The 15731-nt window shown below is 32.2% G+C and overlaps 1 protein-coding gene across 7 annotated transcripts in view; it reads right to left on the bottom strand.

Moving 5' to 3' along the window:
- LOC126741572 (sensory neuron membrane protein 2-like) overlaps positions 1-15731 on the bottom strand; it is an 81550-nt gene that overhangs the window by 22839 nt on the left and 42980 nt on the right. For 6 of the 7 annotated variants that reach the window (XM_050448293.1, XM_050448224.1, XM_050448372.1 and 3 more), the window contains one exon: positions 15472-15616. The exons of the other annotated variant lie outside the window; for it this stretch is intronic. In XM_050448293.1, coding sequence (XP_050304250.1) covers positions 15472-15616 — 145 coding nt within the window. The remainder of the gene's footprint in view (positions 1-15471; positions 15617-15731) is intronic. 7 annotated transcript variants of the gene reach the window in all.

Genomic DNA, 15731 nt, shown 5'->3' with positions numbered 1-15731 from the left:
GATAATTAGTTAATGTTATAAAACAAAATATCGCATCCAATAATGTTTATATTCTGTACTGATATATTTATACAGAGTGTCAATTTGATAACTTTTTTAAACTTATTTCTAACATTCTGCGAGCCTTCCGTTGGAAGAGATTTGGTAATAAATCCATTGCCAAAGATAATCAAGTGGTAATCTATGCTGAACTGTTTTTCCTGTTTGCTCCTTATGAATATCTAACTGAAGTTGTATGTCATATTGTACATACTTACAGTCAAAAAAAGTCAAAAGTAACAATAACTTCAATTAGAATGCAGGTTTTAGGTCGTACCAGAAACTAGATGTTTCCACCTAATTTTAAAAAATATTTTACGTTTTATATCGTCTCATAACGTTTCACCGATTTACTCAACTACCTTACACAATACAAAGGACTACTGCATTATTTTACGGAAGAAATCCCGAAAAAAATGTAAGTCTTACCCGAATTTTGCAAAGAACATTAAAAGGTTAGAAAGGGAGTTTTTCATTTACAAACGTATTTACCGATTCTCTGTAGTCAAAAAAACGTTGACATGATCTGCCAGGATAGGTCTCTTCTTACCATAATGCTCAAGCCCCATGATATCTTCTTTTTTGTTATAGGATAAATCGCATTCTGGTGAAATTTCCTCAAACACTAGAACACAAAGTTTCTTTACAGGCTGCATTTTCTTCACTTTGTCTTTTAAACAGTTAAATATGTGTTTAGTAATACCAGGTTTAAGTGGAATTTTTGCTAGCAGTTGTCTTAAGGTAGACGGATTGGGTAGAGAAAATATTTTGCTAAGAAAACGATAGCCCCCTACCACTGATCTTAAAGATTGAAAGTGCCAACATCGATTCTGTCTTTAGGAATTTTATATTCTGGCGTTAGGAGTTTTATGTTGGTTGTTTACTTGGCACATTATAAATTTGTATGTAAGAAGGCTTATATGATAGTGGGTTTACAAACTACAGAATTGACACATTTTTCTGCAAGAGACGAACTCTCTCTATAAGTTGACGCCAAAGTATGATATAATATTTTTGCTTTAGGAATTAACTCAATGGAACATCCAACATTTAGGTCTCTTATTGAAATTGTTTTTATCTTAGAACCTAAAAAGTTAGGAATCTTGCTAGCTTAGAAATATTTGGTAGATTCCTATTTAAAACAATAAATTAAATAAGGCTTATAAATGATAACAGATATTTAGGGTGGCACTATTTACCCCATATTTCTCAGATATTTTGAAAAAACATGGGAAATCTGAGGTCGATAAGTTGCCTTGTGCCAACCTGCATGTAAATTAAGGCTCTTTTTTTTTCTCGGAATATTTAGTACAGTTTCGACTTGTACGTCACTAATATCCATGAGGTCTTCACTACTACAAGAGTGGTGTATTTGTCTTTAGTAACACATATCCTCTTAGAATTAGATAAGCTTTTAAAAACAAACATTACACTAGGTATTTAGGAGCGGATTTTAAATATTAAAGAGAACAAAAAGAGCAAGGACTGGTTAGTTCTGTTAGTTAGACTGGTTAAAATAAAGTAATTTAAATAAAAGTTTAACACTCTGTTAATAACTGTAGTATAGTAAATAAGTTACTTTTTCAAAACCCACAATCCTTCTTTGTATTCTATATTTTACATGACATGAAAACCTGTCTATATATGTATTTTTACAACTTCTTAAAAATTATCACAGGCACAAAAAAAGCAAACAACAGATTTCAGATAAATTTATTTATTTAAAAAAAAATAAAAAGTAAAATAAATACCTGTTACATATAGACCATCACATAATTATATGTCCCCTATTATAGTTCAGTTCTTGATTAGAATCTTTGATGTGCCGCGAATAGTCCATGTGCCGGTGTTGCTTCTATTGTCACATGACATGCATATTTAAATCGCAAAATTTTATGTGGAAAGAGTCATAAAGTAATATTCTAAGCGATATTTAATCTTTTCATTAAATAAATAAATGTTCATTCTTTAAAAGCATTTTTTAAAGAATTTATACATTTGATTCATAAAATTTGACTACATGCGCCCGCGTACTATTTTATTAGACACCTGACCTAAGTCACGGCCACTCAAGCGTGAAAAGTTGCACAGGTCCGGCCTTAAAATTTATTTGTATTTAAAACTTTATTATTCGGGATTTTTGGGTTTAGTTTTATTAAGTTAGAAATTCAGGATAGTTGATAGAAAGATAATATTTAGTTTAAATATAAGATTTAAGTACGTAAAATGAGTATAACCAAATATATTGAATTAATAAGTTTAGCTTTTAGCGCCATGAGTGGGGTGTTTATAACAAGTGATGAGAGAATAGGTGGCTAATTCTGTGGATTAAGGCATTAAATATTTACTTTTTGACACAAAAGGGTAAAATGTTTTGGTTTGTCTTCAAATTTTATATATTTCCTTTTTTTGGGAATTGAGATTTATTTTTACTTGCTGGTGATTATTAATGGGGATTTTGGCTGCCATATTCAATGTCCTTTATTATTGTTTTTTTTAAATAATACATATTATGCTATATTATTATAATAATATACTCATGAAAACCCCCCATCTCTCTATTTAGTACCAACTTCTTTTGATAAAAAGTAATTATGTAGTCAGAAAAGTGGAAGTATATTTTTTAAAATAAACTTTTATATTAAAAATCATCTAGCTGTCTATATTTTATGCGTTTAAAAGACACAAGTTTTACTCATAAAAAAACACACTTTAGATCCTGAAAGTAATATTTATTAATTTGTTTGCCTCGTATTTAGTTATTATGCATATTAGCAGAAATTAGATAAAAATTAACAAAAATAAATGCTTATACTAAAAACTAAAAATCTTTTACAAAACACTACATTTTAAGTATACTGGATCCTAAAACTACAGTGAGAATACTAAATACTTTTACAAATTTAGCCACTCTTTTGAATCTGGCCCAAAAAGTTAATACAATTTTCTAAATTCTATTTTTTTGCCATTGTTCTTTAGCAGTTTTTTTTTATGGTAAACACAAGCACAAGAGGAAAGTCCTATGTTACTCTTGGAGTGACATAGATATTTGTGGGCATTTATCTTGAATCGCTGTAGGTTGTATGCGTCAGGAAATATGTGAGGTGGAAGCCCGTTCCACAAAGAAGATGTTCTCCAGATGAATGAGTTCCGATACAGCGACGTCCTTGGGGTAGGCTATTTAGGCTATAGGCTATAGGTATAGGTAGTTTCTTCCATTAAGGAAGAAAACAGTTTCCCGGTTGCCGCCAGGGATTCCAACTTCATCTCGTATATCAGCATATGGATACTAAAGCATTACATTATATATACTTTATTGTGTCGCTGAAGGACAAACAGGGACTGTAAGCTGAAAAAAACAGAACTTTAAACTTGTTTAATTAATAAAAATTTGGTTTTTTTACTATGGCAAAAAACGAACTTTTTCCTAGAGAATGAAAATCATACATCAATCATAAATGTATCATACCATGTTTCGGCTAAATAATTTATGGATCTTTCTTCCTCCCAAATTTTTTTAATTTTCCTCAAATATTCTATACACCACTGGTATTTAGAATACATTTGTATTTAGAATACACACCTTTCCTTAGCAATTTGGCAATATCCGTGTCAAGTCCCTTTGATTGTCCTGCATCTTTCCTTTTTATTCTGTTGTATCCATCCTTTTTTCCCAATCCTTTTTTTACAGGCATATTGTACTATAGGGAACCCCTGTTAAAAACGCTGTTTTTTGCAAAGCACTACAATCATTTGTGAACTGAGGATCATTCCTTAGATTGTTATAGATATTTAGATAAATTTGTTTGGCGTCTTTACTTAAACAATTACGTTTTAAAACTGCTTGATTTCCTCTGTAGCTTCTACTTCTCTTACTTCTTTTTGCTTCCTCAATACTAGAAAATGAACTATCAGAAATATGTAAGTCTAAATCACTGTTCAGATCACTCTTATTGTTTTTATCACAAATGTTATTGTCTTTCTTGTAAACCCACCGTCTTCATAAGCCCGCACAAACACTTTCCTCTTCATTTGCCAAATTTTCCTGCCTATTTTCCCAGGGTCGAAACATTTTAAGGTCTTTAGGTATAATACCAAAACAAATCCACAAACACAAATAAAAAAACACACTTCCTCACAGTAAAAACTGCAAAAAATTTAGACGAATACAGGCCAAATTCTAAATTCTTTACTTTCATAAACGTGTAAAAAGCATAACCGGCAAAACACATCAAATAATAACCTCACATGGCCCCCCTCCCAACTATTAAAGGTGATAGACCCATCCTTAAAGATCTATTTCGAAAGTAATACAAAAACTGCCCAAAAATTTATTTGGGTACGGCCCCGTAATTCTTAAAATCAGTGGGATAGAGAGAGAGATACACAATCACTTGCACAGCCTAAAGTAGGAATCGCCAGAACGCAGGTGTTTTATCTTTGTTTAATAGACTGGCTAAAAAGAGGTGACAAGTCTGTGAGTGCTGGAAGTGTTTAAAATATTTTGTAAGATGCTTGGATTTTAGTCCGTGGTCAATTTTTTGATATTATTTTCTTCTGATATTATTTTCTTTCTAAAAATTGACATTTTCGAAAGAAAAATAAAAAATCGTATAAAACATGGGGTTTTACGTATATTTAAAATGATTTCATAGATAAACAAGATAAAATTTTGCAATTTAAACATGTATATTATGCGACAATAAATACGACATAGGCGCACGGACTAGTTAGTGCGGCATCTGCGACACATCAAAGATTCTAATAGATCTCTGAACTGGACTTTGTTTTCAGACAACTCAGCACCGTAGAGGCGCGTACAGACTTGCATACGCATACGGTAAAAAGCTTCGCATATGCGTCCGTACTCAAGCCATTCACGCTCAGAGCATTCGTTGAAATTAAAAATCTCCGCATACGCATGCGTGCTCAAGTCGCTCCATCCATTCGTGAAAGAATGGCCGAAGAGTTGCTTATGGTTAGTGCTGCGTTTGTGGTTATTAGGAGTCTATTAAAAAATAAAAAACAAAAAAAGATGGCGATGGTCGATGACGCATTGCATTTATTTAAAAGAAAAACATTACAAATGGGATCCGATTTACTATCAGATTTGACTTTAGTACCTAATACCAGACAATTTCAAAACTTTACACGTATGTCGGTAGAAGACTTTGAACATCTTTTAAGTAATAATTTTTTTTGTTATTAGGAAATTTAAAATAGTTTTTTTATGAAAATCAGTTGTGGATGTTTGATAACATATTATAACATTTTGATTTTTTGTCAAATGACTACTGTAAGGGCCGGAACTTTGATAAAAGTAATATAAAAGGTCATAAAATAGCGTTGAGTGAAACGAGTACGCCATCATGTCTAAAGTGATTTTCCATTTTTTTTTTAATTTTCGTCATATATAAAATAATAAATTTGTTTATTTTTATTTAAAATCATATATTAGGTTCCTATCAAATGATTTATAATGACAAAATCGGAATAAAAATATTTATAAACACAGTAAGTCAATAAACTCATAATTTCTGATATCTTCATGTATTTTTTTAAAAACCAATAGACATAAAATTAAATTCTTAACAATTTTTCCAAATAACTTTTTTAGATATGCTAACTTCTAGCCTTATTTTTTACATTTTATATATCTTTTTCCAAATTTCCCGCCATATTAGGGATAAGAGCTGGTCACTTGACAGCTATCAAAATGTTTTATAGGTTCTCAGATATGCACAACTGATTATCATCAATCCGTTTTCTAATTTTGTTTCAAACTTGATTTAACCACCCTATTTATTTGTTTCAAAATTACGTAATATGGATACGACCAAAAATCATTTATTATTTTCATTTTAATATGAATAAAATTGAATAAATCGGCACTAGTCTCGCGAATAGAGTAAAAACCCGTCTAAAGTGAGCGCGAAGGCACACGTATGTTTCTTTGATGCGCGTTAAAAAACCGACACCACTCTGGCTCACGAGTTGCGTGCTCATGTCATTCGCGAGAGGAAACACATACGGCGAGAAGTTACGCCGTATGTGTGTACCGTTATAGTATGATATTAAAAATTAGTTAACACTGATGTATACCCTAAATTCTAGATGTCATCGGTCCTTTCTCTTAAATATTCAAGGAGAATCCCTGGATCTTACTCCCACCTTATCAAGGTGAGGTACCTCTTTGAGTAGTGACCTGGTAGAATGGAAGTTGTTTCACTTATTGTGCGTTTGGTACTTCCTAGCAGCAAAGCACTGATGATACCTTTCGTCAGACCTAGTAGAAAGTTGTCTAGCATAATTATTATGTTCATTCTTTTTTCAAAGATTATATTGAGATGGCTGGATTATGATAGCAGGTAATAAAGTCAATGTATCTTCCCAAGGTACTTGTGCCTCAACCAGTACTGGGGCATTTTGAATAATACTTGGGCCAGCAATTGGGAAAGCACACTTTCTTAAATGAGTATGTATAGTACTAGTAAATAAAATATCATCAAAATGGTCTTGACATAAATAACACCTTGTTGAGGTTGGGCTTAAACCAAGTATTTTAAACTATTCGGATCTCCTAACAATATCACTTTCAGGAAATTTAAAGAAAATTTTATTTTTGTATGAATCCTCAATAGGCCAATAGTATGTATTAGAACAAGTAGGTGCCTTGCATTTAAAAATGAATTTTCCTGGTGATAACATTATTAGGGTAGTTTTAAAATGGTAAACAACAATTTTAGTTGACCTACAACATGGTGAAAATTATTTGATAAAAAAAATTGCACTTACCCCATCCTAGAGATCTGAAACCACACAATAAAACAACAAAAAAGCTTCTATGATGAAATTACACTTGCACAAATTACACTGCCGCGACGATCGATGATGCGAAGGCGGGTGGTGGCAAGGAACGAAAGTAAATCGATAATCTAATGACAATTATGACAGAAGTTGGCCCTCGATGCGGTCTAACCGAACTAAATTTGTTAGGTTAAGTTTTAGAACTTGATGATCAGGTTACGCTACCTTTCGAACACTCTTTTAATACTCATTTCTCTATGATAATAAGAGCGAGGTCCGCGAAAGAGTAGGAGCTAATTTGCGCAAAAGCAGGTTGAGAGTCGTTATTTTCTATGTTTATTTGTTTAGTTAGAAGTGTTTGCCTTCTAGTACCAAAGGAAGCTTAAAATAAGGACAAAATGGTTCAATTTTGTGCTGCTATAAACTGTACAAACAGGCGGAAAGAAGGAGGAAGCAAATTTCACAGGTAATATACAATAATAGTACATACATATATTAATAGTACAAATTATATTTTACTGTTTTAAGTGCTAATTTTAATGAGATTTGTTTGTTTTTAATGTTAATTAAAAATAACATTTGATTCAGGATACCTATAACTGACGTTAATAAGTTAAATGTTAATAATCAGTATTGCCACCTCTAGCATCGATGCAAGCACGAATTCGACGAGGCATTCTATTTATCAAATTGTCAATGTCTTCTTGGGGAACATTTGTCCATTCCTCTAAAACCGCTTGAATAAGTTGCTCAGTGTTACCAGGAGCATTCTGGCGAGCTCTAATCTTTTTTTTTATCTTATCCCATAAGTGCTCTATAGGATTAAGATCCGGTGAGCAAGAAGGCCACTCTAAAACGGCAATACCTTCCGTTTCTAAGAAACATTTTGCAACTCTGCTGGTATGTGGAGGGGCATTATCTTGCATAAATTAAAAAAAATTGCCAAAACCACCTCGCCAGAGCCTAACTACAGGTTGCAACACCAAATCTACATACCTTTGACCTGTTAGGGTTTGTCGAATTGGAATTAAAGGAGTTCTTTTACCAATCATAATTCCACCCCAAAACATTACAGTACCTCCTTTGTATTTCGGGATAGGTTTGGCAGCACGAAGTCTAGCTTGTCTCCCTCTACCTCTTAAAATGCGAATCCGCCGGTCATCGGATCGTAGTCCTATTCTGGTTTCATCCGAACATAAGACATTTTTCCAATTTTCAATATCCCAATTTTCATGCTCCAAACACCAATTTAAACGGTCAATTTTATGTTGCCTTAAAGTTCTGGAACCCTTAACTGTCTTCTGCTAAATAATTCCCGAGCGCGAAGTCTTCTTCTAATAGTTTCGACAGAAACACTCACACCCGTAGCTTGTAAAAGTTGCCTTTGAAGCTCTGGATGAGATGTTGTGGGATTTCTTCTTGCTATTTGAGCTAAAAAGCGATCCTGCCCTTCAATAGTTGCTCTTTCACGACTTCTTCTTGGTCTGTTTTTTAAGGTTCCCAATTCCAGAAATCGTGAATATGTTTTTGAAACAACACCTTGTGTAACCCCCTTCGTTCTAGCTATCTGCCTTTGTGACATGCCTTGTTCTGCCAGAGCAATAATTCTTCCCCTCTGAACTTCCGATAGCCCAATGTATGGTATTCTTGTTTAGTTTTCAAAAATAAATAAATTATAAATTTGATGCGACTTGCAAGTGAAACAGTAAAATCGACACTGCTAGGTAAAACATTATTATTTATTATTAATCTGCCTGTCCTTGAGAGTAAATACTTGTACTTTTTTATTGCTTGCAACAAAAAATATCTTACTAAAATATTTCGTATTAATACAAGGTGATTCCATATAAGTTTGGTTGTGTGTATACACTTGAGTATACATCTATGAGCTTTACAGTGCGAGTCTGTAATATGGAATAAATTTGATAATAAATAAATGGAAGCGTGTTCAGAAAAACGCTCGGACTCGTCAATTGAGATTGTAATTTGCGTTTTTTTACAATATTTTTTTTTACACAGGGTGTGCCATGTAGGCGGGGCTTATATTAACTTTTTAATTTTAAATATATGTTATTATATTTTTGGATTCTGTAGAAAATTCCAAACATTTTGATGTATCATATGCCATACCTTTATTCAACTGTTTTTATTTTGATTTTTTATTTTAAAAATGTTTCAAATTCAAAAAATACGCGTTTCAGTAAACAGTTTTTTTTCGTAATTTTTTTTGACATCTCTATAAGACGTGCCTTTACTGTCGGATAATCAGATTTAACTTTCTTTTAATTTTTTTACGAAATGAGCTATTTAAGTGAAAAACACAAGATCAAAATCTTAATAATGATTGCGTACGGAGATAGAAAAAGAACCCTAAATGAAGTTTTGCATTTATATAGATAGAAGTATCCTGATTTACCACCTATATCTCAAAAGTACTATAAGCAAGATTGAAAAACAGTTTCGGGAAATTGTCACCTAAGAACAAAAACTAGTTCTCGTCGATTTGCGCACCAAAATTAATGTGTTATTAGCCATTGAAGAAAATCTATAATATTCCCACTAGGCAGGTAGCGCGCGAATTGGCAGTGAGCCAGTCTTCAGTAGTAAGGGTTCTTGAAGCAGAAAAATTTCATCCCTATAAACTAACAATTCTTAGTTTATAGGGATTGTCTTAATGACCAAGAACTTAATGAGGAAATTGCAGATAGAAGAATTGAATTTTGTGAACAATTTATGGAATTAATACAGAATAATATTATTATTACAGAACATTCTCTTTTCCGATGAGTCGACATTTATGCTAAATGGAGAAGTAAATCGTCAAAATTGCCATTATTGGGCACAAGAAAATCTATATTGGATGAGGCAACGCCACATTTAACACCCAGAAAAAGTAAATATTTGGGCAGGAATTCTAGGTCAGCAAGTTATAGGCCCAATTTTCTTTGAAGAAAATTTAAATTAAAAAAGGTGCTTACAATTTTTACAAGAAGAACTAATTTCAAATGTATCTAGTCTATTCCCTAATCCAATAGAAGCTGATATGCCAAATAGAAACAAGATCGAAGAGAAACAAGGTTTTAGCAAGATAGTGCGCCTCCCCATTTTGCAAGACCTGGCGAAACTATCTGGGTAATATTTTTCCAGGCAGATGGATTGGCAGGAGAGGACCTTTTAAATGGCTACCAAGATCATTATATAACAACTTTTGTTTAGGATTCAATTTACTATCGATTGAGAATTTTGCATATTGGATGTCCCATATAAAAAGTCAAAACGTTTTGATATAACTTGCAAACGCGTTGTTGGATTTTTATTTGAATTATACTGCTGTAATCAGCGGAAAAAGTACTATAACAGTTTGCCTATTTAACCGACCCTGTAGCTCCAATAATATATAAATTAGCAATAGTGCCGACTTAACTTTGAAAGCACTGTATAAAATATTATATGTAAGTACACACTATAGTACCGGGTGATCAGTTAAGGGTCGCGAGCGGCCATATCTCATAAGATATTGGTCGTATAGATTTGAGAAAAAAAATTCATGATAAAAGTCGCCAAGAGAAATTGCTGGAAATTATTTTCGAGTTTGTCAAACGTCCGCTAGAGGGCGTAACACCAAGTAGAAAAATGGGATTTTTATAGCATTTTGTCTAATGAAAGTATATCGGTAATATCATTCTCATATTTACTGACGATTTCCCTACATTTTTTGTCTAAAACGTTTTATTTTATCTATCAAAATAAAGCGGTGGGGCAAGTTCAATTGTTTTTTTTTAATAAACCAAGATTTCTCCCGTTTCTTTTGACCGATTTTAGCAGACTTAGGCTCATATAAAAGAGCATAATTTGCACTACAAAATGCTTATTTGGTTTTGAATTTTTGACTTTTGCTGTCGCCGCTAGATGGCGATAACTCAAATGGTAGCACATTTTTGAGTTTTTTTCAAAAAAAAAATGTAATGGTATATTAACTTTTATATATTTTAAAAGAGGATACATTTCTCTATAATTTATAGTAGTTAAAATAATTTATTGTCTACCTTTTTTTAAACCGTTGATATTGATTAAAATATAATTTTATTACAATATAATTTTATTTACAAATATAATTTATTAAAAAATGGCACGCCACTGTTTTTTATCAAAATAAAAATTAGTTTTGTAATCTCTTATAGGTTACTAAGAAAAAGAACCTCCTGACTTTTTTTTACAAAAAATTTAAATCAAATTCAATCATTTAAAAAAAAAATGTTCAGAAAAAATTTTCTTAATAAAACTGCCCAACAACAGCAGGAGCAATAACACTAAAAACAAGAACACAGAACTTAAAAATAAACGTTAAAAATAAATTAATAGTTTTATCGTAAATGTTCAAAATGTTGTCCGTTATTTTGAATGCACTGGTTTAATCTCTTCTGGGTGGAGTTGACAGCTGACTCAATTTCCGCTCTTGGTATACTATTTGTCGCATTTTGATTTCGGACTATCATGTCTTCTCGAGTAGTTGGTCGAGTTTTATATTCGGCCCCACAGATAAAAATCAAGGCAGGTTAAATCGGGGGACCGTGGTGGCCAGAAAAATAGACTGCCTCTACCAATCCAACGGTTAGGAAAATGCCTGTTCATAAAATCTCGCACATTTCGAGACAATGCCGGGCATCCGTCTTGTTGAAACCACATGTTTCTTCTTACTTCTAAAGGCACATTTTCCAAGAGTCCTGGTAAATCGTTCAATAAAAAGTTCAAATACATGTCACCGGTTAGATTGCCATTAAATATGTGCGGACCGATAATAGCACCATTAATGAGGAGCAGAGTTGCAAAACGCAGTTTGTCCAAATTTTCACATTTTGAACTAAAGGTGGCGCAACATTATTTAACCGAATTTGTATTATTTCACATCGCTTTGGACGTTTAAATCGAATTTTTTGTACCATTTAAAAATTTAAAATATATTGCAAAAATCCCCTAGACATGCAAAATGCATTTAGTCCATCACCTTTAGACAAACAAAAAGTATTTTGTCCACAAGACAAACAAATCGTGTTTGGTCCAGATGTAAATATGTTTGTTTCACAACCTAATTTCTCTCGGTGTGGTTTTAGTTTATGTACAAGTATTTTGTGTTTGTTTCATAACTTTTTCGTGAAATGAAAATCACAATGGAGTACCAAGCAGGTAGAGGGGCGACTGAGATATCTTATCTAACCGCTCTTATCGATTTTTTGAAAAAACTTACATTTCCAGACAATGCGACGAAAATCCGTTTTTTTTGCAGATGGGTGTGGAGGACAAAATAAAAATAATCATGTTGTGCATGCTTTAATGTTTTGGCTTCAAACGTTTTCATGTGAGTAGATTAGGGACATAGAAATTATATTTCCAATGAGAGGTCACTCTTATCTCCCACCGGTCGTATCTTTAGACACATTGAAAAAAGCTTAAGGTCTCATAGTATTATAAGAACTCCAGATCAATATTGGGATATCTACACCAAAGTGGGTGATGTACAAAAACTTGGAACTGACTGGCATTTACTTGACATAAAAAACTTTTGCTGCATCTGAAAAAAGTGACTGGCATTCATTCTTGTCGAAGACTTTTGTTAAAGATTTTATTTTGCTGAAAACTGAGTTACTACATTGCAATTCAGATGAGACAAAAAAGTTTCAATCACTCCTAAAACCACGAGCAAGATTCGATCAAATAGAATTACAGGAATTAGGTTTGGGTCATAAAATAAAGGAAAAAAAGTAGACAGTTTAAAAAAATTATAGGCATCATTATCTGGAGAAAACTGGAATCAGGATCCAGAATTGGAATGGTTAGTTCCAATTTTAGAAGGCCAGTGTGAGGATGAAACCAATGTTGAAGAAAATGAGGACTGTGAGTGTAACGATACGGAAGATGTTAATTTCATTTGAGTTTGTTAAAAAATAAAAATACTGCTTAAAGAAAATGGTTCTTAATTTTTTGGTGGTAATTTTACCCAAAAAGTTTTTCCAAATGACAATCAAAAGGCATTTTGTCTACTTTAGACAGGCAAATAGCATTGTGTCCATATGTTTTTCTAAAATACCAATGTTACTTTTGCTTCTTCTAGTCTGCCATTCTAGTATTTACTGATCCTAAATTTTCCTAATTTTTTGGTAAAAGTCCTAACTCGGTAAGTAAGACCGATTCGAAGCACCAGTTTTTGATGTTTCCTGAAAATTTACAATTTTGGACAAACCGCATTTTGCAAGTCTGTTCCTCAAATATCGCACCAGACGTTAACGCTCCATCGACCCTGCTGATAATCTTCACGTAACCAGTGTGGATTAGTGTCCGACCAGTAATGCATGTTATGAAGATTTACCTTGCCATTACTGCTAAACGATGCTTCATCTGTCCACAATATTTGTGACAAAATAGGACGGTTTTCCCTAATGAAGTCTCTAAGCCAGTAGCAGTAATCGAGCCTACGTTCAAAGTCAGTCTCATTTAAGGATTAATGAATCACGACTTGATACGGATGCATTTTAAAATCCATTAATATTTTTTGCACTGAGCCATAGGATATTCCTAAATCTCTGGAGATCTCTCTTATGCCTCTATGGGGGTGTGCATGAATATAAGCCAACACATTTATAATGTTGTCTTCTCTTCTTACCCTACGATTTTGTTCTCAAAGTTGAAGTTGGTTACACTTGGCTATGTTGCCTTAAACGTAAGGCTAAACGCAGTGCATACTGCCTAGAAGCAAACGCCGCATTTTTAAAACATTGAAAATAAATTCTCAACATATCAAAGGCTTCTTCATTCGTAAAAGGCATGATTTGTTGTAAAAATACTTTTAACATAACATTAAATTAGATGTCAATGGCAGGAACTGTCAAAATAGCGTGATTGACAATTTGGTGTTTTCTTTCATTTTTTTTTCAGTTTCGTAGATCATGGCCTGCTTCGCTTAAATGCGATGTTTGATTTTCAATTTATAATTTATAAAATAATAATAATAATTATTAATAATAAATTATGAACTAATATATTCTCTCGCTAATTAAATAATTATTAATGATAAAAATAATAGATAATTATTTTATTATTGTGAGATGTAATATTTAAAAATAATTTTGAACCTTATAATAATTATCAGTATGTAAACCTTTTTTATTTTTTTTATTCAAAACCGTTTGTCTAACGAAAAAATCTCAAGAGGTTCTTTTTCTTAGTAACCTATAAGAGATTACAAAACTGATTTTTATTTTGATAAAAAACAGTGGCGTGCCATTTTTTAATGTAATAAAATTATATTTTGATCAATATCAACGGTTTAAAAAAAGGTAGACAATAAATTATTTTCACTAAATTATAGATAAATGTATCCTCTTTAAAAATATATAAAAATTAATATACCATTACATTTATTTTTTTTTTAACTCAAAAATATGCTACCATTTGAGTTATCGCCATCTAGCGGCGACAGCAAAAGTTAAAAATTCAAAACCAAATAAGCATTTTGTAGTGCAAATTATGCTCTTTTATATGAGCCTAAGTCTGCTAAAATCGGTCAAAAGAAACGAGAGAATTCTTGGTTTATTTAAAAAAACAATTGAACTTGCCCCACCGTTTTATTTTGATAGATAGAATAAAACGATTTAGGGAAATGGTCAGTAAATATGAGAATGATATTACCGATATACTTTCATTAGACAAAATGCTATAAAAATCACATTTTTCTACTTGGTGTTGGCTGTTACGCCCCTCTAGCGGACGTTTGACAAACTCGAAAATAATTTCTAGCAATTTCTCTTGGCGACTTTTATCATGATTTTTTTTTCTCAAATCTATACGACCAATATCTTATGAGATATGGCCGCTCGCTATCCTTAACTGATCACCCGGTATAAAAATTGATAATATAATATGTAAATGAACCCTTAACGCATTTATTCTATTCATTACGTTAACAATTAGCGATTGAACGTAAAAGACCGAAAATAGGTTTTCAACTTACTCAAACGTCTTTCAGATGCTAACATTCATTTCAGTCAATAACTAGTTTGGCAAACATGTTTGGCAAAGGTATATTGTTGGTTTAGGTATATGGTATTACGTACATTTAAAATAAAAATTATTGCAATCCCTGATAACATTGTTGTTGTTGTTACGAACAACCCCTTTGCGCCTGGCAAACACTATATTTTCCTGATATTCGCGTTGCCTAAAACTACAGAAATTATGTAACTGTTTTGAAGATCTGTCGTAAGATTAAACACTTGAAATTAATCGTTCTTCATTAATTAATTATTATCTTTGGTGACAGCGAATATCTGGTAAACATGGCTGCTTTACGTTACCGCCACAGCCATCGAAAAAATGAGAATATTTTATTCAATATCCATTATGAGATAATACCGTGTCGATAGGTCTCGCACTATATTAAAAAAAAATAAAACAAAGAAGAGGTATGTAGACGCGTCTGAATAATATAAAGTTAAGGTATTTTAAAAAACAATAAAAAAACAATGCAACATCTATATTTATATCTTGCAGATGTGCATTTTGCATAGATTATAGGGGATATTTTTTATCAAGCCACAATAGACTAGTGATTTTTTTCATTCTACTACTTACCCACATCGGAACATTTACAGGTAAAATTTTTGTAAATTGATCATTGTCAGAAATACTTTGTAGAAATATGTTTTCGAATTTTTCCTCAAACGTCAAAGTATCTTCTTCTCTATCATAGTTTACATTTATTTTACGGGTCTTCAGCCTAAAATTAAAAATGTAATTCGTTTATTACTTAACCTAAATATACGTCACCAGCAAATTTCTTTCTTGGGAACCGAAATCCCCATTCATTAATATACTTAAAAAAATCATAGATG

The sequence above is a fragment of the Anthonomus grandis genome, chromosome 1 (assembly GCF_022605725.1).
Source record: "Anthonomus grandis grandis chromosome 1, icAntGran1.3, whole genome shotgun sequence".
Taxonomy (NCBI): Eukaryota; Metazoa; Arthropoda; class Insecta; order Coleoptera; family Curculionidae; genus Anthonomus; species Anthonomus grandis.
Note: the sequence above shows the minus strand (reverse complement) of the source record. Positions and strands in the feature narration are given on the sequence as shown.